At 42.8% G+C, this 26,821-nt stretch overlaps 3 protein-coding genes across 8 annotated transcripts in view; 1 reads left to right on the top strand and 2 right to left on the bottom strand.

The window, feature by feature from the left end:
* The first annotated feature begins 7,136 nt into the window (after positions 1–7,136).
* Positions 7,137–14,943, top strand: LOC121941685 (C-type lectin domain family 10 member A-like). 3 transcript variants are annotated; one of them, XM_088075624.1, is made up of 8 exons: positions 7,138–8,066; positions 8,570–8,656; positions 8,879–9,121; positions 9,998–10,161; positions 10,261–10,376; positions 11,098–11,248; positions 12,165–12,195; positions 14,081–14,943. In XM_088075624.1, exons 1-7 carry the CDS (start codon positions 7,985–7,987, stop codon positions 12,192–12,194), a joined length of 873 nt encoding a protein of 290 aa, XP_087931750.1. In that variant the 5' UTR covers positions 7,138–7,984; the 3' UTR covers position 12,195; positions 14,081–14,943. The 3 variants fall into 3 exon arrangements, with proteins under 3 accessions (XP_087931748.1, XP_087931750.1, XP_087931749.1); XM_088075623.1 differs by lacking the exon at positions 12,165–12,195; XM_088075622.1 differs by lacking the exons at positions 12,165–12,195; positions 14,081–14,943 and having other exon boundaries at positions 7,137–8,066; positions 11,098–11,578.
* LOC121941943 (C-type lectin domain family 4 member E-like) lies at positions 12,260–17,780 on the bottom strand. The gene is made up of 6 exons (XM_042484974.2): positions 17,552–17,780; positions 15,984–16,094; positions 15,775–15,909; positions 13,313–13,437; positions 13,046–13,146; positions 12,260–12,927 (listed from the first exon to the last, which is right to left on the bottom strand). The coding sequence occupies exons 1-6, from the start codon at positions 17,685–17,687 to the stop codon at positions 12,771–12,773; spliced, it is 765 nt and encodes a 254-aa protein (XP_042340908.2). The 5' UTR covers positions 17,688–17,780; the 3' UTR covers positions 12,260–12,770.
* A 2,971-nt stretch (positions 17,781–20,751) lies between these two features.
* LOC121941944 (hepatic lectin-like) overlaps positions 20,752–26,821 on the bottom strand; it is a 32,235-nt gene continuing 26,165 nt past the window's right edge. For 3 of the 4 annotated variants that reach the window (XM_088075628.1, XM_088075625.1, XM_088075627.1), the window contains 5 exons: positions 23,497–23,550; positions 22,059–22,112; positions 21,709–21,851; positions 21,483–21,583; positions 20,752–21,284 (listed from right to left, as the gene is read on the bottom strand). In XM_088075628.1, coding sequence (XP_087931754.1) covers positions 21,137–21,284; positions 21,483–21,583; positions 21,709–21,851; positions 22,059–22,112; positions 23,497–23,550 — 500 coding nt within the window. In that variant the 3' untranslated portion in view covers positions 20,752–21,136. Of the gene's footprint in view, positions 21,285–21,482; positions 21,584–21,708; positions 21,852–22,058; positions 22,113–23,496; positions 23,551–24,779; positions 24,870–25,145; positions 25,318–26,821 lie in introns of those variants that run through there. The other variant, XM_088075630.1, reaches the window with a different exon arrangement.

The following is a 26,821-nucleotide window of genomic DNA, read 5'->3' as shown; positions in this document are numbered from 1 at the left end:
TTCTGTGATCTGACCATGACTGAATCACTGGAATCCAAAATTTACTATGTGTTCGCCAAAAAAAGGTGGTGCATCAATTTTCCATAACCTCATCAAAGAAAATATATTAGACAACAGCAGTGAAAATGATTCATCTCCCGTCACTCTTTCCTCTTAAAAACAAGTAAAGTAACAACACACGTGATTCTGTTAAAACATTTCACTGCAGAGGAGCTGCTTATCTCGGCCCTTTAGAGCTGTTTGGATCAAGAATCACAACAGTATGTATTATGCTGGGGAAAAATGCCACCACTCCAAATTTCAAAAAATCTAAATCTAAAATCCAAAACCTGTTGCCTGATACGTGTGCCACGACAGAGAAAAATCACCACTTCAGAGTTATACAGTTCTATCTGCGTTCTGAGCAGTTCTGAGATATTGAGCTTTAAAGTGTTTCCCAGATAGCCTAAACTTAATGAACCTTTTTGTTTTCTTAATAAAAAATCCACTTAAAATCACCGCACACAAAAAAAGATGTTAAAAAGATGTCACAGATGAAGAATATATGACTGACTCAATTTTTACTCAAAAAAATTCAGAGAGAACCTTATAATTCTAAGGTGACAAAATATACTAATGGTTATTTCAGATGATGGTTATCCTTTATGAAGGATCATCAAAGCTTTTCTTGTCTGGTCTTTTCATCAGTTGAACCAGTGTGTTTTTTTTCGTCCATCTGTCTCCCGACATGGTCATAAACTATAACTAAGACTCACAGTTTGGAAGAAAGAAGAAGTGACATTTCTCAGAACTAACTTTCAGGTTTAGACATATGGCTAACTCATTGTTATAGGAAGTGAAGTCATAATGAATGTAAAGCACAAGAAACCACGAGAGCATCATATGCCCACTATGTTTAGTCTGGTGTAGATAGTATTTACTCTGGGTACAGGGACTTATAATGCCAACAGCAGTTTCACAGTTATGCAGATGATAGTTTCATTTAAATGTAGGTGGACAAACACTGTTAGATTCTTGTCCAGTTTCAGAGAAAAGGTTTTTTTTTAGTCTACACAGTGACCGAAAAAATGTTAATCTATGGTGTATTAATAGGCTATGATGTGCTTAATTTCAATTGCTCTTTGTGCTCAAGTTTATTAGTTAAAATTTACATTGTAGCTATTTTATGGACACAAGCATTCCTCTGTAGTTTTGTTGTTTTTAAATATTGAAGTAAGTTTGAAAAAAAAAAAGCACACAACATACTTCTGCACCAGTTTCCTGTGAGGCATGTGTGCCTGTTGAGATATATCACAGTTTATTTGGTGATACACAAATGTGGAAGTGTAATGTGTTACATGTCGACACAACTTAACACTATGTATGAAACGGGTGGTGGTAGGACCCAGATGCAGTACAACAATAGTCTCTTGCAATTGGTAATAACCTTTATTGTCACCAACACGGAAATGGCTCAGCTGACAGACAAAGAGTTCGTTCTTCGTGCCGGAAGCACTAGCAGTGTCTCTGGGATTGTCACTGAATGAAGAAACGAAGCTTGTACCCACAGTGGCTGGCGGGGAGGAAACCCCGTAGCTCCACGAGCCGTCTCCACGTGCTGGAACGCCGACTGGGATCGAGCTGAGGGATGGTCTGGGACAAGCAGGGGTTCGGTAACCGGGAAGTCCGTCCGCGGGAGCAACAGTACCGACAGGGATCAGGCAGGAGGATCGTCTTAGCCGAGCGAAGGAGTCTTTACCAGTGGAGCCGTCAGTTTTCCGGAACGCCGAAACTGGAAACGTGGTCGAGAACAAAGAGCAGGTAGGTCCGGGGGGAGTCAGGCGAGGAGGGCAGGTCAGGAACAGGCAGAGTCGGCAACGGGTGATCTGACGGAGAAACGCTGGAAAGACATGCATAACGCAGAGGAACAATCTGGCAATGTGTGTGTGTCCTGGAGTGTCTTAAATACTGCATTGATTGGTGATGAGCTGCAGCTGAGGGGAGAGCAGGCTGCAGCAGTGGGCGTGGTCAGCAGGTAGAGTGGAGCAGAGGGAGGGTGTGTGTGTGTGTGGAAAAGTACTGGCAGCAGGTAGGAGGAAACAGACAGCAGGTCCATGACAGAACCCCCCCCTCAAGGGACGGCCCCCGACGTCCCAAAACAGGAACACCCAAGCCGGGCGGGAGGAGGGGGTCAGGAGGAGGGACCGAAGTCCCCCGAAACACCGGAACCCACGTCGTCATCGTCGGAGGAAGGAACGGCCAGCGGCCGAGAAGCAGGAACCCCCGAGCAGGATCTCAGCCCAGACGTCCCGGGAACAGGAGAGGAAGGGACCGGAACAGGAGCAGAGGAACGCCGCCCCCGGACGGCACGAGTGGGCTGATCAGGATGCAGGCGGTGGAAATCTCTCACCAGCTGGTCGTCCAAGATCTGACGAGCCGGCACCCACGACCTCTCCTCAGGACTGCACCCTCCCAGTCCACCAGGTACTGGAGGCCCTCCCAAGGCCGGGAACGGAGCAGACGACGTACGGTGTAAGCTGGAGCCCCGTCGATGATCCGAGGAGGGGGAGGTGGCTGGGAAACGGGCTGGAGAGGACTGTCCTTAACCGGCTTGATCCGGGAGACGTGGAATGTGGGGTGAATCCGCATCGAACGGGGTAACCGGAGCCGAACCGCCATGGGGTTCACGATGCGATCGACCGGAAATGGACCCACATATTTGGGGGCCAATTTCCGGGAGTCCACCTGAAGGGGGAGGTCCTTGGTGGAGAGCCATACCTTCTGCCCCACCCGGTAGGATGGAGCTTGGGAGCGGCGGCGGTTGGCAGCAGCAGCATAGCGATCGGTGGCCCGGAGCAGAGCGGTTCTGGCCTGCGACCAGGTTTGGCGGCATCGCCGGATGAATGCCTCCACTGACGGGTACGCCGTGTCTTTTTCCTGTTCAGGAAACAGAGGGGGCTGGAAGCCATAAGCGCACTGGAAAGGGGAGAGTCCTGTGGCAGAGCTGACCAGGGTGTTATGCGCATATTCCACCCACATGAGCTGGGAGGACCAGGAGGCCGGATGAGAGGAGGCCATACACCGGAGAGCCGTCTCCATCTCCTGATTCATCCTCTCGGCTTGACCGTTGGATTGGGGATGATAACCCGAGGACAGACTGGTGGAGGCTCCCAGGAGACGGCAAAACTCCCTCCAAAACGCCGACGTGAATTGGGGACCACGATCAGACACCACGTCGGTGGGGAGTCCGTGGAGTCTGAAAACATGGTCGAGCAGTGAACTGGCAGTCTCTTTGGCGGAGGGGAGTTTTGACAGAGGCACCAAATGTGCCATTTTACTGAAGCGATCTACCACTGTCAGGATGGCGGTGTTCCCTCCTGACAGTGGCAGACCGGTGACAAAGTCCAGGGCAATATGGGACCAAGGACGGTGAGGAACAGGAAGGGGTCTCAGGAAGCCGGCCGGGGCTTGGCGAGGGGTCTTGTTCCTACTGCAGACTGGACAAGCGTTGACGAAATCCCTGGTATCCTCATCCAGGGTGGCCCACCAGAATCGTCGTTGTAGGACCTCCTTGGTCCGAGCTATACCCGGGTGACAGGTAAGTCGAGAGTTGTGGGCCCACTGCAAAACCTCCGACCGGAACCCTCGAGGGACGAACAGGCGATCCGGAGGACATGAGCTGGGCCCCGGCTGATCCTCCAGAGCGGCCTTGATCCTCTCCTCGATCTCCCAAGTGAGTGTAGCTAGGAGACGAGATGAGGGGAGGATATTGTCCGTGTGAGGAGAGTCTTCTTCTCCCACCAGAAACTGTCGAGACAAGGCGTCTGGCTTGACATTACGGGAACCGGGGCGATAGGAGAGCGTGAAGTTGAAGCGGGCGAAGAAGAGGGCCCACCGGGCTTGGCGAGAGTTCATTCGTTTGGCTGAGCGGATGTATTCGAGATTCTTATGATCAGTCCAGACGAGGAAGGGATCCCTGGTTCCCTCCAGCCAGTGTCGCCACTCCTCCAACGCTAGCTTGACAGCCAACAGTTCCCGGTTCCCGATGTCGTAATTCCTCTCTGCTGGAGACAGACGCCGGGAGAAGAAGGCACAAGGGTGTAGTTTCCCATCCTCAGCAGAGCGTTGGGAAAGCACCGCCCCCACTCCCACATCAGAAGCATCCACCTCCACCACGAACTGCCGGTCTGGATCAGGGATGAGCAGGATCGGAGCCGAACTGAATCGGTCCTTCAGGTGCTGGAAGGCCTCGCCCGCAGCTGTGGTCCAGTGGAACTGGATCTTGGAAGAGGTGAGGGCGGTGAGAGGAGCGGCTATCGTGCTGTAGCCTCTGATGAAACGCCTGTAAAAGTTGGCGAACCCCAGGAACCGCTGCAACTGCTTGCGGGAGTCGGGAACGGGCCAGGAGGACACAGCGGAAACCTTGGTGGGGTCCATCTCCATGTGGTTGTGGCTGATGATGTAACCCAGGAAGGCGACGGAAGAGGTGTGGAATTCACATTTTTCAGCCTTCACGAACAGAGAGTTTTCAAGAAGGCGCTGCAGAACCCTCTGTACATGGTGAATATGTTCAGGCATGGATCGGGAGAAGATCAAAATATCGTCAAGATAGACGAAGACGAATTTATTCAGCATGTCTCTGAGCACGTCGTTGATGAGGGCCTGAAACACGGCGGGAGCGTTAGTTAGTCCAAAAGGCATCACCAGATACTCGTAATGTCCTGTGGGGGTATTAAACGCCGTTTTCCATTCATCCCCCTCTCGGATGCGGACCAGGTGGTAGGCGTTGCGGAGATCAAGTTTCGTGAATACGGTAGAACCTTGCAATAGCTCGAAAGCAGAGGCGATGAGGGGAAGAGGATATCGGTTCTTTACCGTAATGTCATTCAGGCCTCTGTAGTCAATGCATGGCCTGAGTGATCCATCTTTCTTCCCCACGAAGAAGAATCCGGCCCCGGCAGGAGACGAGGAGGGTCGGATGATTCCAGACGCCAGGGACTCGGAGATGTAGGTCTCCATGGCCTCCCTCTCCGGTGCAGATAGCGAGAAAAGACGGCCCTTGGGAGGAGCAGACCCAGGCAGGAGATCGATGGCGCAGTCATATGGTCTGTGGGGTGGCAGAGATGTGGCCCTGGACTTGTTGAAGACCTCCCGAAAGTCGTGGTAATCCGATGGCACCCCGGAGAGGTCTGGAGGAGAACCGGCACTGGCAGGCGGTGTGGGCGTGATCTGTTGATGGAGGCAGATGTGCTGACAGGAAGGACTCCATGACAGAATCACCCCTGTGGCCCAGTCTATATGTGGATTGTGGCGCCTCAACCATGGATATCCAAGAATCAGCGGGACTTTGGGAGAATCCATAACGTGAAACTGGATGGTCTCACGATGTTCTCCAGCCAGGATCATGGAGACAGGAACGGTCTGATGGATGACCGTTCCCAGAAGATGTCCATCTAAGGCGTGTGCCGGAACGGGACGTGGAAGGGGAACCTGCTCGATCCCCAGCTGACGAGCGAGTTCTTGGTCGATGAGGTTGACGTCAGCCCCGGAGTCAACGAAGGTGGCGAGGGTGTGGGACCCTTCGTTAACCAGGAGCTGAACGTGGAACAGCGGACGAGGACTTGGGACAGAGTTCTGGGATCGGCTCAGCAGGATGCCCCTCTCGCCTGCTGAGCCCTGCCTTTTACCGGACATTTGGTGACAAAATGGCCGGCCTGACCACAATACAGGCAGAGATTTCCTCGCCGGCGTCTCTCTCGCTCCTCCGAAGAAAGCCGGGTCTGGCCCACCTGCATGGGCTCTGGCCCCCCTGGAGCTGATACTGGAGGTGACCCGGGACTCATTGGGAATCCGGGTTGACGAACCGGAACACGATGAGCCCCCTCCTCCTGGCGTCGCTCCCTTTTTCTGGCCTGAATGCGTTTGTCGAGCCTCGTGGTGATCTCAATGAGTCCATCCAGGGAATGAGGTAGGTCAAACGACACCAGTTCGTCTTTTATATATGGGGCTAGACCGTTGAGAAAAGCGTCACATTGAGCGACCGAATTCCAATCGCTCTGTCGAGCCTGAGTTCTGAATTCGATCGCGTAGTCCGCCACCGTCCTGTCCCCCTGATTCAGAAGACCCCCAGTAGCATCGGGGCCCAAGGAGACGGGACCAAACACCTTGCGAAGCTCCTCAGAAAAGGCTTGAAACGACGCACAGGCTGGCGTGCCCCTCTCCCACTCCGCCGTTCCCCACAAGCGTGCTCTGCCCGTGAGGTGATTTATGGCGAAGGCGACCCGAGCCCCCTCCGTGGCGAACGTGCGAGGCTGCAGGGCAAACAGGATCGAGCAGTTCGTGAGAAATGGGTTGCACCCCTCCGGATCCCCGGCATAGCGTTCTGGCGCTCCCACACGCGGTTCTGATGCCATGCTGGGCGATGGAGTCGGAGGAGGAACAGGAGCGGCGTGCTGGGTCAGTGACGTAGCCATCTGTTGAACCTGGTTGGCTAGTAGGGTTAGCGCTCGCTCCAGGGCTGATGCGGACTGTCGTGCCTCTGCCGCGTTGGAGGTTAGCTTAGCCTCGTGTTGCTGAAGCATTCCCTCCACGCGGGTTAGGCGGGATTGCAGAGCATTGGAGTCTGCTGGGTCCATGTCTGGCCAGATTGTACTGAAACGGGTGGTGGTAGGACCCAGATGCAGTACAACAATAGTCTCTTGCAATTGGTAATAACCTTTATTGTCACCAACACGGAAATGGCTCAGCTGACAGACAAAGAGTTCGTTCTTCGTGCCGGAAGCACTAGCAGTGTCTCTGGGATTGTCACTGAATGAAGAAACGAAGCTTGTACCCACAGTGGCTGGCGGGGAGGAAACCCCGTAGCTCCACGAGCCGTCTCCACGTGCTGGAACGCCGACTGGGATCGAGCTGAGGGATGGTCTGGGACAAGCAGGGGTTCGGTAACCGGGAAGTCCGTCCGCGGGAGCAACAGTACCGACAGGGATCAGGCAGGAGGATCGTCTTAGCCGAGCGAAGGAGTCTTTACCAGTGGAGCCGTCAGTTTTCCGGAACGCCGAAACTGGAAACGTGGTCGAGAACAAAGAGCAGGTAGGTCCGGGGGGAGTCAGGCGAGGAGGGCAGGTCAGGAACAGGCAGAGTCGGCAACGGGTGATCTGACGGAGAAACGCTGGAAAGACATGCATAACGCAGAGGAACAATCTGGCAATGTGTGTGTGTCCTGGAGTGTCTTAAATACTGCATTGATTGGTGATGAGCTGCAGCTGAGGGGAGAGCAGGCTGCAGCAGTGGGCGTGGTCAGCAGGTAGAGTGGAGCAGAGGGAGGGTGTGTGTGTGTGTGGAAAAGTACTGGCAGCAGGTAGGAGGAAACAGACAGCAGGTCCATGACAATGTATACCATTGAGCCATTTGCTTTCTCAGCCATATTCTTATACTCTGGCTCATGCCTGCTTTATTTCATATTTACAACATTCTATTTAAAATTATTTGAATGCCAAAATGGATAAAAAATAAATTATACTAATATTGCATAACAATAACTGCATGTACTGTAATTTCGATCCACCATTCTTCTGGCTCAAACAGAAAAATGTGGACAATAGTAACAAAGAGGTCTGCTCAAATTTCTTTTGAACCTTCCTCTGCTTTCCTTTCATACTTTTCTCATGGGTGCATGAATGACTTTTAAGGCAGTTTTGACAAATTGTACTTTATCTTAGAGTGTAACTACAAAGGTAAAAGGAAGAAGAAGAAATGCCATGTATCAAAGGTTTGATTCATGAAACTATAAATAGTGTATTCTTTCACACATTCAAGTGAAATGGGTTTTAGGGCCTCATATATTCTGTTTCCATCTAACTGTTTCTTCCTCTATCTGACCTATTTTAAATCTGTTCACTGTAGTAATGGGTATATTAGCTCACACAAAAAAAATACGGAACACACAGTTTACTGATCAGATGACTCTGAACTTGACTTCACACCAAATATTAAGGCAATCAGAACGATGCAGCAAATGGAGGTAGCTGAATATGCTAACGAACGACCGAGACGCAAGCAGAAACGCAATGGGGACGCAAATCAAAGAGGTAATTACAGGCATAATTGTATTATCTAAATACTGTTAAACAACACAGGCTGATATACTTGTCCTCTATCAAGTGTCCTCTATCAAATATCCTAAAAATTAGTTAAGGTTTATTTCCTAAGGTTTAAGCAATACAAGCATGTGGTTAAGATTTTTTTTTGAACCCATGACGGTTTGGCTTAAGATTATTATATTTGTTACTGATATAATAACATAATATAATGTCAGTTATGTTGTGGTATTATTATTGACAACCATAGCTGGTAAACGTTTGAAATTGTTAACTGGTTCAACATCATTGTAGTGATGTGAACAACTAATCTGGAAGTAATAACTGACAGAAACGATTGTTGAAGCTTCAAAAATGAGCCCCAAGTTATAAGATATGTAGCTATCCAAGCCATTAGCATGTTAACAGTGGTAGTCACTTTCTTTTTTCTTGCTAACTTGTCTTCATTTAGCCTAGAATATGTCACAATAAAATACATACTGTTTATTTTGCAGACAGAAGACTCTGTCAGCTGCTTTTCCTCAGCTTTGGCGTGCTGTGCATCGTACAAGTCATTCTCAATGTTTCCCTACGTCTTTCAGGTGAATTTAGTGGCTTAGCATTGTGTAACTTAAAGCTTGCTAAAATAGTTGAATATACAACACCACAATTTTGCAAATACACACATTCTGATGTTATTTGGCATGTTGTAGTGAAACTTTTTTTTTTCTCATAATGTGTCAAAGTAAATCTCAAGATTTTTTTTCTTTATCTTAATTCATTTAAACATACTGCACTATAAATTTAACTTTTTTTACTTTAAGACTGCTCAAGCAAGAACTCAACCCTCTCGGACTGCAATACAACTCATTTTTGTGACCAGAACAACGTAAAGACGATGCAAAAGAATTGTGAGGGAAAGAGGCCTGATCACTGCGAAGGATTAGAAGACAAAGTCAGCGCCTTAACCGCTACAAGAAACGAGCTTCAAAACAGAAACAATGAACTCACCATCAGGATAAGAAATGTGGAGGAGGAGAGGGACAGGCTGAGAGAGAGGCTTGGGGGTGAGAACAAATCAGGCTATGTTTCCTGGCCTTAACTTCACAACATTCTCATTTCCTCCTCTTTCAGTCTATTTTGTCAGTTAGGTCATGGTGAAGTCTCCGGCTGACTACCCAGCACTTCTTGTGGTTACAAAGAAACTAATGTTGCTCCTGGGAAAGATCAAAAGCATCAACTATGTAATAATACATATGGCAAAAAATGTCCCAGTTAAGGCCGATTTATGCACAATAACGCAAATATGTTTAGGGCACCTAAATAGGCAGCAGAAGCAGCCCTGTGAATATGTCTCTGTAATTGATCACTGTCTTTTTCATATCTTCCTGAAATTTCACCAAAGTGTATTTTATATGACTATATAAGTGTGCACTACATCCAGTTAATTTAAAGCAGAGAGGAGCGTCTGTATCATTTGTTGCTCACTCATCCTGTCCATACAGTACGGACCTCCCAGATTTCTCCAACCTGTTTGTGCTGTATGTTTGGATTATTTTTTTTAATTACTTTTAGTCAAGAAATCATTTGATTGGTTTATCTTACCCATGCATCTCCCTCTTTTGTCCGTCCAAAGAGCCAGGTTGTGACAAAAAGTACTGAAAATCATTCTGTCTGCATTTCAAAATACCCTGGTATACCATAATGACCATGATACCACCCAAGCCCACTGTACAGTTCTAGTTAAATAGGCTCGTTATATTCTGAAATGCAGCTACAATTTAAACAATTTGTGTTTTATGGTCACAAATACATAATAAATATTTAGATTTATTGTCTTTAAATTAATTGTCAAATTTGGAGCTGTATTTGTACTTACAGCTCTTTTTTAAACACCTCACAGTATAATTTGTGACAAGTCATTTGTTAATCTCATCCTCCAGAGACGAGTCCTTGTGCATCCACTCAGCAGTGTCCTACAGACTGGACTGAGATTAACTCCAGATGTTACTTCCTCTCCACCGAAAGGAAGACTTGGGAGGACAGCAGGAAGTACTGTCAGAGTACAGATGCAGACCTGGTGGTGATCAACAACGAACAGGAGCAGGTACAGTTCAGTAAATATGTGTCTGGGTCTGATTACATGTGTGTATGCCTTTCTTGATGTTGAAGTCATAGTTACATTTTCTATGGTCTGAATCAACAGAGAGCCTTGTACCGTATGGATGGGGATCCTGATCTCTTGTTCTGGATCGGTCTGAGTGACAAAACTGGGTCCACCAATGGCTGGAAATGGGTGGATGGATCTGCACTGACCAAAACGTGAGGCACCTTTAGAAAAACTTTGCTCAGCAGAGTGACTCTAATAAGAAGTTAAACCTTGTTATCACAGTAATAAATGCTGTTGAAGTACTATATATATATATTTATTGATATTTATATATATATGCATTTTTAATAGGGTTATTGATTGATCCAGGTCCAAATCTTGATAATTGAGTGAATCTCACATTAGTGTTAGGGACGTATAAGGGAGCAGCATTCGTTAGCAACTCCCTGCAACTAATTGGACCTGCAGGAGGTGGAGCAGGTCAACTACCAATCAGAAGAGTGGCTGTTTGATCAGGAGGTAGAGCGGGTCATGAAGATCAGCAATTCAATACCTGGTTTATCCAGTTTGCATGCAAAAGTATTCTTGAGCAAGAGACTGAACCCCAACTTGCTAAGTACATGGGAACTGCTTAACCAAGAAGAAAGTGCCATCTTGTATGGTAACCACAGCTACCGGTGTGAGAATGTGTGTGTCAAAGGACGAACGTCCCATAGTACCAAAGTACCATAAAAGTGTTTTAAGTGATCAGAAGACTAGAAAGGTGCTACACAAATGCTAGTCCATCCATAAATTAACATTACTCTGAGCGACCTGGTTTAATGGATACAAAGGCCGCTGTCACACTGACACACAAACTGCTGCCAGTTCAGTTATTTTTTGTGAACATTTAAATTGCATCTCTGTGACCGTCATCCCTGTATTCTCATTTAGATTTTGGCAGGCTGGCCAGCCAGATCGCAGTCCCACCAAGGTAGAGGACTGTGTGGAAATGTATCACCTCAACCCAGTCTACGCCAACTGGAATGACGCCCCTTGTCAAAAGCTGCGGCGCTGGCTGTGTGAGAGAGATCCATGTCCACAAGTACGTAATGTGCCTGTGGTTGATCCAAAGAGACAGAGAGAGAGAGAGAGAGAGATCGAAAGAGAGGCTGAGAGAGAGATGCTCCCAGAGCTGCAATAAATTAGCCTACACTGCTGCTTAAGAAAATAGTGCTATGTGTTTGTGTGCAGGTCTAAATGACTTAAATTGCTTTTGCATGCAGCACAACTAAAAAGTTCATATTTGAAACCCTTCTGAATAAAAATTGATTGTGTCAACTGTAATATGGAAAAATAATTTAGTCTAGAGTAAAAGGTAACTGTGAATTTGATGTATGTTGAAAAAACTGCTAATTTTGCAAGGTGGTGATACTTTTGGAGCCTATCATAGTTTACTTTGTGGGATAGGCTACTTTTTATTGCTTGGAGATATTTTGTATTTTGAGCTAAATCTCATTAACGCATTGTTGTTTGGTAATTCATGAGTTTCTTCAAGAGATTTCATCCCATTCAAGAGGCTTCTTCAGCTCTTAACTGCTCAGAAATGAAGAGGCATACTGGATGAGAAGTGAAATGTCTTTAAGAAACTCAAACAAGTCCATCTGCCTGCGATTTAGCACCTAGAATTACCATTCGCTGGATGACTGAGAATCTTCACCAACGTGCTGTTTTAGATAATTGTCTTTAGTAACTTTTAGTGGGAACCTCCATTTGGTATTTATTCAGTTACAACAATCAGTTAGGATTGTAAGAATAATGTAATTTACTTTAATTCCCATTCACCTATAAGGCTCATTGTCTTATGTAGTGTATACAGAATAATCTAAAACATTTTTGTCATTGTAGTGAACACAGGACAACAAATAAAAGATAATATCAGTTGAAATTTGTGTTCTCAGAATAGATACTTTTCGGTCAGCACCACTTACTCTTTCTATTTGTTGTTGTTTGTAACACAGGATCACAGGCGCAGAAGGTGGGACAGCTGAGGTAAAAACTTCACAAAAGCAAGAGATTAAGCAAACGAAAAGATGATCAGACACAGCAAGTGCTGTTAAGTCCCTAGTCTAGGTATTTATTACAAATGCTCAAATCTATGTAAAGCCACGTCAAAGCAGCAGAGTAAAAATATCTAAATGATATAATATAATATAATAACACTGCGGGAGTGGCAAACACTAATATGCTGCAGAGAAAAAATTGTGCACTGTTTCCAAGTTTGAAGACAGTAAATACACCACCGACTTTAACATTCAGCCCTTATAAACATTCATTATTATGAAAATATATGGGCAACATAAAACAATCAACAAGTTAAGTGACATTATTTAGCAAGAAATGTAAACAAAAAATATAGAAAATGTAAGATTAATGTATAATGTACATTATGTATAATGTATAATGTATATATAATGTATAATGTGTGTATATATATATATAAACTGTTATCAAATCATTAACAGCTGTAAAGCACATTACATCGTCATCTTGTTGCCACACATTGATAGAGGGCCCTCCTATTTAAAGAAGTTTAGGAATCAACTCTCCATGATACGTTTGGGTTGTCAATTGGATGAAATCTCACAGACCCAGTAGTTTCTTTGAGAACAATGGGCATCGTTCCATTTTAATAATGGATCATGGCTTTCAACATACATCTCAGCACAGTCTTCTGCATATCCAAGTGTTCCCCCATTGTCAGGCTGTGGAGAGTACCAGTACCTGTGAGAAGATAATTGAGCAAGTCACTTTTCCACATAATTTCACACTTATTTATATTTTTGATTTTTTAAAGTGGTTTATTCTTTATTCTGTTTTTCTTTATTTCATGTTTATGTACTTTGTGGACAGAGTTGTCCCATCCACCCATTTCCAGACACCCTCCTCATCTTGGTCAGTCAGCCCAATCCAAATTATTTTGTTGAATTCAATGATGAACTTCTGTTTGAACAAGAAGATAAATGAGAGATGATAGCAAACAGACACCACTGGAGCCCTGATATTGCATGTGACAGTGATCACTTGGTTCAGCAATGTGTGCATCTTTTTGCTCAGATTAATACACAGCTTGATTTGTGATTTTCATCGTTAGGACCCTCCCTCTTACCTGTTCCTCCTCACTGTTGATGATCACCAGGTCAGCTCCTTTGCTCTGGCAGGCCTCTCTGCTCTCCTTCCACGTCTTCTTTTCAGTAGATACGTAGTAATGGCTGGTGCCATACTTAACCCCCCCTGTAAAAAAAAAAAGTCAACTTGCATTTGCTGGCATAAAGAAGTATTTGAAGCTGTACAGACTTAAAAATATAAATTACTAACATAAGAAGTAGTAACTCAGTCTAGCAAACTAAATTAGTTTAAGAGTCATTACAACTAACATCTTTCAATTCAGTTTACTAACAAAATTTCTGTTTACTCTTGAGTCTTTGTTGTGAAATACAGAAAAGCCAACTTTCCGAGCTGGCGTTTGCCACTTGAACTAGACTCCAACCCTCAGGCTGGCTGTCTTGAACTACAGCTGATTAGAGCTGACCACACAGTTATGTTTTGTATTTGACTTTATATAATTAATTTAAAACTGTGTCAGAACTTTTATGCGTTGTGATAAACGAGTTGATACGGCATGTATTATAGTATCTGACAACAGTTAAAAACAAATAACATTAGTTTAATTAGCGAATGCTAGCCACTAGCTGATGCTAGTGATGGTTGTCTGGGCAAGGACCAAACAAAGATGGCATGCACGTCTTATTTCTTCCAACTGTTAGTCCACATGGTCTTAATTCTTGCACGCAAATTTGTTATTGCTTTTAAACCCATGTCGCTGGGTCCATATTTTCTATTAATGTTTTGATATTTTTCTGTCTGTCATCACAAGGCAACTGACCGAGAAGAGGAGCCTGTAGGACCTTTGTGTCCTATGTCCTGAACTATTCTTTTAGAAGAGAACATCACCCTTCAGTGTCTCCCTGACCTGACAACAGCTTTTGCTTACCTCTTTGGACTGATCTACTCTTTGAGCCTCCATTACCCAAAAGAACTGAGGTACACTTTTGAAACCATTTAGAGGGTTTTCATGGAACTTGAAACAGATCTGTCTGCAAGTGTCAGATCTAAAAAAGACTAACTCCTTCACTGAATCCAGCGAGTTAGCTGATGATGTTGCTGTTCCTGTTGCCCCTTATAGAGGTCACTTGCTTAAGATGAATCCTCCTCCTTTCTCTTCTGCTTTTACTTCAAGCTGCCTCTCTCCTCCTCTTTTTTTTTCATTTTTCAATTTTCCCCCATCTTATCTCCCTTTTCTTGCCATATTCTCTGCTCAGTCAACCTGTCATTCTAACTTTGTTAACTTTATTATTCCTTTTGCTTAATTCAAATATTCTCTTTTTCTCAAAGTCTGACCTCTAAAACCCTAATCAGCCAACACCATGTTAATTTCACTCTATCAACTCCTCATTACTAACAAACATTGATCTACCTCTAACTCTTCTTTCTTTGTCTCCCTACCTACCCGTCTCCAATGCTTAATCGTGCCTGAATGTTCCCTAAAATGTATCCTGCAACAGTATGCCTTATGATAAAATGTAAATGTTTAAATTGTTGGCACATTCCAGTGGGTAATCTTCTGATACATAAAATATTTGCTCATGTTGACGGTGAAAAATTTGGATCTAAGAAGCCTTGTCAGTTGCGTCTAAGAGTTTTGTTAGATTGTGAAAATAAATTAATGTTTTGAATCTAGACCCAGAATCTGTAATTATTTTTGTTGTTGTTTTTAAATGTAATATAAACTTAGATTTGAGTTAACAGAAGTTAGAATTCAAAGTTGAGCAAACTCAAAAGCAAAACTTAAAAGGTTGAGTTTAATTCCCTAACTTCTGCTAGTTTGTTGCCTTGAAATTTTGAGTTGGCCCAACTTTTTTTTTTTGGACATAGTGTTTCTCTTTTAACAGCACAGAAGCAGCTACCATGACCAACAAATAACATCATATAATAATTACAATTAATTTTCATTGATGGCCTGAACTGAGCTTAATAACCACAAAGAGCCTGAAAATGCCTCTTTCGAACTCGGCACATGGTGACAGTCGGTCAGTGACCTTCTGTGTCAACCAATGACGTTCTGCCGCTAAAGTAGATGAGTTCATTCGCTTGGGACAGAGAGACCTATAACATCTTTAACAAATTTCATAGAAATCTGTTAAATATTTTTTCCAATTTAATCTACTACATAAGTCTGAGCATAGCACAAGTTCTCATACTGCCAAAAACTGAATGAAGTGATACTGTATAATATCAATGGGATGGTGGTCTGAGCCATATTAACCCCTGTGGAGGCCCATTTCCCACACTGACTGCTTCATGCCCACCCAGTGGCAGCAGTATGTGAACACATACAAGCATTACATGACATTAAAATTAGTTGTAAATTGTAATTACTTACACAATAAGTTTAGAAAAAGACTCATCATAAAATGTGAGCAGAAAAGTGGAATCTGCTGCAAAGAGATTTTCTGGTAAGATATAATTTTGAAGTCTAACTTTGACTCACAAGATGTGAGAACTAGTTACCTGTTGGGAGATTTGTCTGTACAGCATTTCTGTCTTTGGCCATGTCTTCAAATCTTCTCTGCCACCAGTCTCTCTCTTCAGACAAATTTTTGTAGCTGGTCTGCAACTTGACCCACTCAGAGTTGCCTGTGGTGTCTAAAATAACAAACACTGTTAACCATCAGCAACTACTTGGCGTTTTATTAAAGGCAAGCTAACAAAGCACTCACACAGGAGAAGCAGAGTTATGAATCCAGTCAGGAGGAGAAGACACAGCAGACCCAGACACACAGCAGCACCTCTGCAGGAACCCTTCTTCACTCTTTTGCGATCTGCAGCACCTAACACAAAGAACAAAGGAAGCATGTCGGTCTGAATTGACTTGCATGTAAATATCAAGCTAAAAAGATAACTTGTAAGGTTGTTTTTTTAAACTGAACTTCAACAGCTCCTCAGACAAGATGTTCCCAACCTTAAGAGTCACAAAGACATTAAACACTGTAACTCCTCATGTCTTAAAGGTACAGTATTCTTCATCAGGACCGCTTGTCAGATGGTCACATAGTGTTTGAACCTTCTTCCTCTACTGACCAAAGTCATGGGTTCATTGTCAGACGTGCTTTTCATCTTTGTCAGTGGTCTTGCAAAGTGAGTGATGGAATGTGAATGGCCAGTGTTACCGTGAGAAAACAAGAAGCTTGTGGGTATGCAGTCAAAAGTTTTTTTTGTGGTTCCCAGATGAGAATATTGCAACACAGCACATCCTTTTAAGCCCCGTTACAATTCTGAACATTAGCCACAAGTAACAAGTTAAGCAAGCTTTGCAACAGTGTATCTCACTAAAAACAAGATGTCTCAAAAGTAAAGGAAGTCATCAGTCGCTAAATCCCTGCCACCAAAATGATATATTTTTGGATAAATATCCAAGGATTGGTGTTAAATGAGTCAAAGACTCAATAGAAGTCATAGCAAAGAAAAGGTGTTGCGTTCACAGACTGACTGAACGTCAGTGTGCAAGGCTCCCATTTGTTCCTCACCGTCACAGTAAAAGCAGCCAAGGCAAATGCAATACAACTCAAACACAACTGTTAATTGTGTCGAGTATTGTAGAAGTGAAGATCAGATTTAAAACCTCTTTACGACTTCATGATGGGAAAGTGATTGTGGGTAGGGCACAACTACCATCGGGTGATTTTGAAATGTAAACGTGTATCTATTGGCATATTAATAAACATTGCATGATCCCTGAAATCTCCCAGAGGCAGAATCTAACAGATGAGTGGCTCTCTTACAAAATTCAGGAGTTAGAGTGGGTCATTCACTGAATGTAACATTGGCAGTTCGATCGCTGTCTGGATCAGGCCCCATGTCAAAGTATCACTGGCAAGATACTGAACCCCAAATCACTCCTGGTGGCTGTTCGATGTGTGAGTGTGTGTGAATGGTTATTGAACAGCAGGTGGCAACTTGTATGGTCAGCCACTTGTGTTTGAGCGTGTGTGTGTCTGTGTGTGTGTCTGTGTGTGTCTGTGTGTGTCTGTGTGAATTTAACTAGTGTAAAAGTGCTTTGAGTGATGAGAAGACTAGAAAGACACTGTACAAGTGCAAGTCCATCCATCCATCTACACTGCAATGAAGCCAAATACAGGTTTTGTCTAATGAGAACATTAATATTATAATCAAAAACACTTTTGTTCTCCTTCACACAAATTGTTTCAAAACAAAAAACAAAAGGATTTAAAAACTGAAATCAAAATCATCTTACAGTAAGTGTACCTCCTTGCACGTTGTTCATTACCTGCAGGTCCAGTTCTTTTTGACTCCAGGGCGTCTCCATTTTCATAAATGTTTTCTAGACTTTTTCCAAAGCTTTTCTTTTTGCCAGGATTACGTGATGGTCTGTCTACATTAACATAGACATCCTGTTGAGCCATGATGTTCAGCTGTAACGATGGTCAGTTTGGTGCTGAGGTGCCTAAAGAGTCCAGAGTTAGGAGAGTGTGCTTCTGAAATGATCAATGATCTTTCTGAACTGTGTCACTGCAGAGGGTGTCTTTGACACAGCATTACACCGAATGCCTGCTGATTCTTTATCTTGTAGATGCATAGATGTGCTTTCCATTTATGGGCACAAAAGCAATACTTGCTGAGAAAAGTTTCACAAATTGCAAGAAATTAATTGATTTTGATTTTTTTTTTTAAAGCTGGGTAAAAAGAAATGTCTAGAAAAAAAGGCAAGGGATAAAATTTTGTAATTGTCATAATTCTATATTCAGAGTTATGAGTTTCATTTTAAACACAACACATCACTTGATTTAAGTAAGTCCAAATTAGGTTTTATTACATACACAATTTATTATTAGGAACTGTCTCAAGTTCCACTACTTTCCACTGGAGCCTGCAATGTACAATACACAACACCATTTTCACACACTACATCCTCACAAATACCATAGTCATACAAAATACCCAGAGTGCACTTGTTGTGTACAGACTGTTTTAAATAAGTATTGCAACAGCATCCAGTAACTGCCAGTGTCTGTGGATGATGACATACAGTTCAATCAGAGGTTATAAAGACAAGAAAACAGGGTCAGTTCAATAAATACATTATTCAGTGTTAACACCCTTTATGTTCTTATAACGTCGGTCTATTTCAGTTTAATATTTTTTGGCTCGAGTCTCTTTCACCTGCAAGCAGATTTATCATCAGCGTTGCTCTGCTCAGGTGTTCTGTTATTTAGCTTTTGACCAGCAAAATATGTTGGAGTCTGCCATATTTAAATATCTCCAGGCATATTGCCCAGTGAAAATATTTCCCTCTGGATATATATGTAGACTGAACACTGTATCATAACAGCAAGAAAGTGCCTCTCTGTCCACACTGGAGCCCTTAAACATGCACTTCTATAACATCAAGCAAACAAACTACACATTTTGTCAGCTGTGCACTCGAGATCATACTGAAGACATAACCATTCAAACAGCTCGTTCTCATTCCCAACTTGTCATATACCGCTGCTTGGACAATGATTTCAGCATCAGACAAGATTATGGATGGATTACTAACAGGTCTACTGGGCACAGGCCCAGGGCCCCAAAGTGTCAGGGCGCCCTAAGTCTTCACCTGCAAAATCCATCCATCCATCCATTTTCTTCCGCTTATCCGGGGTCGGGTCGCGGGGGCAGCAGCCTAAGCAGGGAAACCCAGACTTCCCTCTCCCCGGCCACTTCATCCAGCTCTTCACCTGCAAAATGTCACTGAAATTAAAATGAACTAATCAGGAAGAGACACAAGAAGACCAGACAGCGATGCAAAAGGCCTGCCAAGAGTCACAAAATAAATACAAATTAGGGCCAAACAACAACAAAGAGACACTAAATTACTTTTCTAAATTTTGCAAAACAGTGTGCCTTGGTATATTGTTTTGGCTATGACTTACTTACTTCTCCCTCCTTTTTTCGGTCAAATTTGTCATTGGATCCAGTGAGCACCTGTTTTTGAAACCTACACATGTGAAGTAGCTTTCCTCAGCCAACCTATTTTATAGATCTTTTTTATACATGAAATGTCAGTCATTATGTTCCCTTTAAACCACTGAAACCTGAGCAAATTGACTTGATTTCTTTCAAAAACATGCAAAGAAGGCAAACAGAAAGGGAAGAAGAAATCAGCCAAAAAATAGTAAGAAATTAGTAGAAAGTATTGGAAAAAATGCCTGAAAATGTGTTGTTTTGTTTTTTTGTTGTTTTTTTTTAAGGAAATTACCTTAAAATGTCCTTAAAAAATATTCTAAAAATTCTGTTACATGATTTTAAATGTGTAATTATGATAATTATAAATAGTTTCCCCCTTGCTTTTTTCTTTTTGTCCCCGAAATATTTTCCCTAGCTTTTTCAAAATAATTTCTTGCAGTTTGTTAAATATTTCTTACCAAGTTGCTCATTGCCTTTCTCCATTATGTTTTTAAAGAAATTGCACCAATTTGCTCAGGCTTCAAAGGTTTAAATACTTGTGAAAGATGTCAGAAAGCAGCACAAGAAAAGTAACATTGCTTCAGGTTTCAGAGGCTTAAATATGGTACTGTACTTTGGTTAAACACATAAGCGGCAAAGCTTGATTCAGAATATTTCCAAAGCTTCAATGTCAAAGGAAGCAAAGTTAACACATTGAACAAATTCTAGCAAGCTGGAAACTGATTATGAAATTGTTGGACATGATACGGAAGCCCTAAGCGGACGTGTTTTTTTTTTTTTTTTTACAAGCCGTTTTCTCGAGATAACAAGATATTATCTCGTTATAACAAGATATTATCTCGTTATCTCGAGAAAACAGAATTTGTTTTCCTGAGATATTATCTCGTTATCTCCAGAAAACGAACTTTGTTTTCCCGAGATATTAAGTCGTTATCTCGAGAAAACAAACTTTGTTTTTTGGTTTGTTTTTTTAAACTTTATTGAATGAACGTCAGAAGAAGAAGTGGCGGGTGGATGATGTGACAGCAGGTGCCGTGCGGTGTTCAGCGCAGACAAATGCGCAAGGTAAGATGATTATTACAGGAACACATCACCCAAATTCATCAGTAATCATAACTAGATTATTATACTGTTGCTCCGGTGCTTTTTGGCCCCTGCACGCATTTGTCCGCGCTGAACACCGCACGGCACCTGCTGTCACATCATCCACCCGCCACTTCTTCTTCTGACGTTCATTCAATAAAGTTTAAAAAAACAAACCAAAAAAAGTTCGTTTTCTCGAGATAACGACTTAATATCTCGGGAAAACAAAGTTCGTTTTCTCGAGATAATGAGATAATATCGTAGGAAAACAAACTCCGTTTTCTCGAGATAACGAGATAATATCTTGTTATATCGAGAAAACGGCTTGTAAAAAAAAAAAAAAAAAGCGTCCGCTTAGGGCTTCCGTAATACGAAACAATTGTGGATTTTATCATATTCAGCACTGTCTTGAGCAGAGTAAAGAAGAGAATCACAAAACATTTTTTGACATTTATTGACATATTCATCAGGCAGTGAATCAAATTCTGAGTAACTGATGTTGAAAGGAACCAGCAGAAGAAAAAATTAAAACATCTCTAAGACATCTTTTGTTGGCATAACTGAAATAAAAGGATCTGAAAGCAGTTCATCAATCACAAAAACATAAAAACTGAGAAATATAAGAGATTGTGATTACAGTTTTTAAACAGTGAACATTACATTACAACATCATCTGTCAGCAATGGGACGTGACTCCAGTCACAAACATGAGAGTCAGACAAGTCTTCCTCAGCCCCGACCTCTGCTTCCTCACTTCACACTGTGCTACATGAACAGCGCGCTGCTTTGCACTTGCAATGGATTTCAACTGTGCTGAGCTGAGTTATTGTGGCAGCATCATCTCACAGATCCAGTGTTTTAGAACGTCACACTCTTCATCATTCCAGCTGTTTTGAATGGTATGATCCTTACTCTCTGCGCAGTCTTCATCTCTGTCTGGAACCCCATTTGGCTCATGTGAGGTCCAGTAACTGAAACCCCAAAGCAAAATATAAGCCTTCAACAAATAACACACATCAATAAGCATTTGACACACAGTAGCATGTAATATGTGTTGCTGTATATCAAATGCTTACATTTTAAACAATAGCAATTCAAGATTTACAGTAGATATTTTTTTAGAAACAGTATTTTATTGACAGCAATGCAGATAGAAGTGGTGTGTAAACCTTGTGTTCAGCGGAGACCCATCCACCCATTTCCATGTCCCCTCTGTCTCTCTGTCAGTCAGTCCAATCCACAGTTGACGTTGGAAATTTCTAGTAAATTTCTTGAAAAAAAAACAATAATCAATAGGAATGAAACATATTAAGTCTCTCCTCAACCTCAGTGACCTCACATTAACTGCTCTTCACTCTTTCACAGATTCATACTCACTCACACATACATACGCACCTGTTCTGCTAAGCTGTTGATAATGATCAGGTCTGCACCTCTCTGCTGACAGTATTCTCTGCTTTCTTTCCAGTTTCTCATGTTTGAGGAAATGTAATAGACACTACCCCTGAAATACACCCAGTCTTGTTGGGAATTGCGATCTGTTGCCGATTTTCGAAAAAAGAAAGACACAAACAAACAAAACAAACAAACAAACGTGATTAATGTGACTGAATAGAGCATGAGATGAAAAACTTTCGGCACTTTACTTTGAACTGCAGTGATATACAGCATCGCCCATTATTACACACTCCAAAGCCAATCTAAGGCCTTATTATTTATTGGCATTTCTTCATCCTAATACTCACACATCTGTATCAGGTTTCTCTTCAGCTCATCTCTCTCATCAGACAGGTTTTTGTCTGGAAGAACATAAAGACATAATATGACAATTGTGAAAAATTTAAAAAAGGGGGAAAGATAGCTGAATTTACACTCATATCAAGCAAGTTGCCATTTTAGGTTTTGGGTAAAGACAACTCACAGTTGTACCAAAATGCCAGAATGCCCATAACAAAAGAGACAATTCAGTTAAAAAGACTTTAATTTGCCTGTTGCATTAAATTTGTGTTTGTGGACACAAAACCTTTCTCACATACACTTACAAACCAGCTAAAACACATTCATGCAACGCCAAACCAGACAGGATGACCAAAACTGATTAAAAACCACAATGTATCTGAAAGTTGCAGAATTGGAAAGAAAGCATTCATGGGACTGAGAATACAACCGTGGAGGCATATTATGAATCATGAGGTGATATACATAATATCTAGAATAACTGTCTCACAGTTTAATGCCTCTGCATATCAGCCAGGTTGTAGTTACAGTTTACATCTCTGTTAGTCGCATATGTCAGACGCATATGCCAGGACAGTTGACTATGTTTTAAATATGGACGTTGCTGCAAAGAAGCTACAAATTCTAAAACTTTTTCCACCAGTAGCACATTAGATCTATACAATCACCACTGTTTTAAGGTGCAAACCCAAGATTAGTGTCACCTGTTCAGTATCTGACCAAATTTCTTCCCTTCTGTACCTGAGTTATGACATTGAGAAACGACCAGAAAAAAGTGTTTTTTGAAGAACATTATGATGTAACGGTGAAGATGACCTTTGTTTTTTTTTTTATATAAAATGTCATCAAATCATCACTTTATTCTTTGAGACATTTGTGTGACATTTTGTCATTGTTAGCATGATTTCTTGAGTTATGGCCAAAAACATGTTTTGTAAAGTTACATAGACCTTGAATACAAATATCTAATCACTATAGTGAGCGTCTGTGTAAAATTAAAAGAAATTCCCTCATAATGTTCTAGAGATTTTGTATAAAACAGAATGGGATGGATGGACGGACAACCCAAAAGCATAATTCCCCTGGCCAAAGCTGTAGCCAGCATGTAGCCATGATAAAATGATAAAAAGAAATATTCAGGACAACACTTTTTGAAAGTGAGTGGTCATCATACCAGCAGCTTGTAATTCTAATCATTCATCCGGTGGTCTTATAAAATTCCAATGTTGAATTTCAGTGGAAGTGTGGGAAAACACAGAGTGAAAATACAAACACAATTTAAAACAACTTACAGAGAGTCAGACGCAGGGAAATGTTGAGCACAGCTTGTAGTAAACACAGCAGTCCAAAGTCCAAAGCTGACCTACAGCATCGCCCATTATTGCACACTCCAAAGCCAATCTAAGGCCTAATTATTTATTGGCATTTCTTCATCCTAATACTCACACATCTGTATCAGGTTTCTCTTCAGCTCATCTCTCTCATCAGACAGGTTTTTGTCTGGAAGAACATAAAGACATAATATGACAATTGTGAAAAATTTAAAAAAGGGGGAAAGATAGCTGAATTTACACTCATATCAAGCAAGTTGCCATTTTAGGTTTTGGGTAAAGACAACTCACAGTTGTACCAAAATGCCAGAATGCCCATAACAAAAGAGACAATTCAGTTAAAAAGACTTTAATTTGCCTGTTGCATTAAATTTGTGTTTGTGGACACAAAACCTTTCTCACATACACTTACAAACCAGCTAAAACACATTCATGCAACGCCAAACCAGACAGGATGACCAAAACTGATTAAAAACCACAATGTATCTGAAAGTTGCAGAATTGGAAAGAAAGCATTCATGGGACTGAGAATACAACCGTGGAGGCATATTATGAATCATGAGGTGATATACATAATATCTAGAATAACTGTCTCACAGTTTAATGCCTCTGCATATCAGCCAGGTTGTAGTTACAGTTTACATCTCTGTTAGTCGCATATGTCAGACGCATATGCCAGGACAGTTGACTATGTTTTAAATATGGACGTTGCTGCAAAGAAGCTACAAATTCTAAAACTTTTTCCACCAGTAGCACATTAGATCTATACAATCACCACTATTTTAAGGTGCAAACCCAAGATTAGTGTCACCTGTTCAGTATCTGACCAAATTTCTTCCCTTCTGTACCTGAGTTATGACATTGAGAAACGACCAGAAAAAAGTGTTTTTTGAAGAACATTATGATGTAACGGTGAAGATGACCTTTGTTTTTTTTATATATAAAATGTCATCAAATCATCACTTTATTCTTTGAGACATTTGTGTGACATTTTGTCATTGTTAGCATGATTTCTTGAGTTATGGCCAAAAACATGTTTTGTAAAGTTACATAGACCTTGAATACAAATATCTAATCACTATAGTGAGCGTCTGTGTAAAATTAAAAGAAATTCCCTCATAATGTTCTAGAGATTTTGTATAAAACAGAATGGGATGGATGGACGGACAACCCAAAAGCATAATTCCCCTGGCCAAAGCTGTAGCCAGCATGTAGCCATGATAAAATGATAAAAAGAAATATTCAGGATAACACTTTTTGAAAGTGAGTGGTCATCATACCAGCAGCTTGTAATTCTAATCATTCATCCGGTGGTCTTATAAAATTCCAATGTTGAATTTCAGTGGAAGTGTGGGAAAACACAGAGTGAAAATACAAACACAATTCAAAACAACTTACAGAGAGTCAGACGCAGGGAAATGTTGAGCACAGCTTGTAGTAAACACAGCAGTCCAAAGCTCACAGCAACCACTCTGTACAGTTTCCTCCCTGTGTGCGGAAATTACAAAAAGTGTATAACATATTTCCATGTATTTTTTTTATTTATAAAATAAATGTTTGCACATTTTTATAAACTATGATTCTTGTTTTTCTTTAGCCTTTTTAATATGTTTTTAAATTTAAATTTCCAAGTATATCTTAGGCATTAAAAAATTTTATAGTTTATTTTGCCAGAAAACACTGAAGTTTTTATAGCTTTAAATGTGGCTTTTATACTTCAAACTGAACATTAAAATAATTGTTGGACTGTAGGAATTCTCTTACCAGTCCCTGCAGCAGTCATTTCAGTGTTTTTACCAGAACAGCTTTCAAAGGCAGCACTTCTGGCTGAAAAATCAGATCGGTCTTCAAGTTCTAATGTGATCTGAGGTTCATCGACACACCTCACCATATTTTATGTACTGGATGGTGCTGACATTTCTCAAGATATGAACTATCAGTGATCTGCTTCTCTTTTTCTTATTTTCCTCTCTTCTTCTTTGAAAAAAACTTTTGCTCCTCCTCATTTGTTAGTGACGTCCCCCATGAGCTCTTACAACTTATATGTACTGGAGGCTTTGACCATTTCCCCATTATACTATGTTCTTGAGTACTTGCAGTTGTCACGATTCCTGCTCCTCTCCCCCTCCTCAGTACTTTTCCATTCACTCTTCCTCTGCTCACTCTACCTGCGGGCCACGCCCACTCTGCCTGCTCTACTCACCTCCAGCTGCATCTCATCAGTAATCAACCCAGTATATAAGCCTGCCACACACACACTCTCATTGCCAGATTGTTCTACGCATTATGCAAGACTCTCCAGCATTCTCCTGCCAGATCTCCGAAAGCCGACCCTGCCTGTCCCCGACCTGCTCTCTTCGCCTGATCCCCGGTAAACCTACCTGCCTCCTGTCCTCGACCACGAGCTCTGTTTTGGCGTCTCTGATCTGCTTCGCTGGTAAAGACCTCTCCGCCTGGCCCCGACGATCCTCCTGGTCCATCCCCATCGGTACCGCTGCATCATCGGACTGCTTACTCGGCTTCGGAACCTCCGCCTGTCCCCGACCACGCTTCCGCCTTCTCCTCGACGGTAACTCCACACGTGCTGTCGAGCTGTTGGGCTACGGGGTTTCCCCCACATCCACGCCGAGTGACGTCAGCTTCGGCTCGTTGCTTCGATCTCCCTCCAGAGACTGTGTTGTGGGTTCCGACCTGAAGAACGAACTGTATGCTGACTTACCTCATCCTGCTTCGTGTCTGAATTGTGTTGGTCTGAATAAAAGTTATTACCAACTAATCCTGGTTACGGTTGTACTGCATCTGGGTCCTCACCACACCCGTTACAGTACAATCTGGCCAAACATGGACCCAGCAGACAACACCGCTCTCCAGTCCCGTCTTGCCCGCGTCGAGGGAATGCTGCAACAGCACGAAGCACAGCTCACCTCGAATGCAACCGAAGCTCGCCAATCGGCTTCGGCGTTGGAGCGTGCGCTAACGCAGTTAGCCACCCAAGTGCAGCAGATGGCTTCCTCGCTGACTCAGCACGCTCCGCCAACACCAGCCCCAGCTTCACCTGTTTTGCCACAGACATTCAGCCCGGCATCCGAACCTCGGGTGGGGGCTCCTGAACGATACGCCGGGGATCCAGAGGGTTGTAACCCGTTCCTGACGAACTGTTCGATCCTGTTTGCCCTGCAGCCACTCACCTTCGCCACGGAGGGAGCCAGAGTCGCTTTCACCATTAACCACCTCACCGGCAGAGCTCGCTTGTGGGGAACGGCGGAATGGGAGAGAGGCACGCCAGCTTGTTCCTCCTTCCAGTCCTTCGCGGAGGAACTACGAAAGGTTTTCGGACCAGTACCAGCAGGACCTGACGCCACTGGGGGTCTTCTGAGCCAGAGACAGGGGAACCGAACGGTCGCTGATTTCGCCATCGACTTCAGAACCTGGGCTCGACT

This window comes from Plectropomus leopardus, chromosome 3 (assembly GCF_026936395.1).
Source record: "Plectropomus leopardus strain MGB_pleo_1.0 chromosome 3, ASM2693639v1, whole genome shotgun sequence".
NCBI classification, from domain to species: Eukaryota; Metazoa; Chordata; class Actinopteri; order Perciformes; family Serranidae; genus Plectropomus; species Plectropomus leopardus.
This window is presented reverse-complemented; position numbering and strand designations above follow the sequence as displayed.

What these genes read in the sequence shown, in the direction of transcription:
- LOC121941685 (XM_088075622.1), top strand. Translation starts at nt 7,985, where the DNA reads ATGCAGCAAATGGAGGTAGCTGAATATGCTAACGAACGACCGAGACGC. An exon ending in GCTGAGAGAGAGGCTTGGGG is followed by an intron (nt 9,122 to 9,997) that starts GTGAGAACAAAT and finishes CTCATCCTCCAG; the next exon opens with AGACGAGTCCTTGTGCATCC. An exon ending in TCAACAACGAACAGGAGCAG is followed by an intron (nt 10,162 to 10,260) that starts GTACAGTTCAGT and finishes CTGAATCAACAG; the next exon opens with AGAGCCTTGTACCGTATGGA.
- LOC121941943 (XM_042484974.2), bottom strand. Translation starts at nt 17,687, where the DNA reads ATGGCTCAACAGGATGTCTATGTTAATGTAGACAGACCATCACGTAAT. An exon ending in AAAAAGAACTGGACCTGCAG is followed by an intron (nt 16,095 to 17,551) that starts GTAATGAACAAC and finishes TCTTTGTGTTAG; the next exon opens with GTGCTGCAGATCGCAAAAGA. An exon ending in ACAGACAAATCTCCCAACAG is followed by an intron (nt 13,438 to 15,774) that starts GTAACTAGTTCT and finishes TTTTTTTTACAG; the next exon opens with GGGGGGTTAAGTATGGCACC.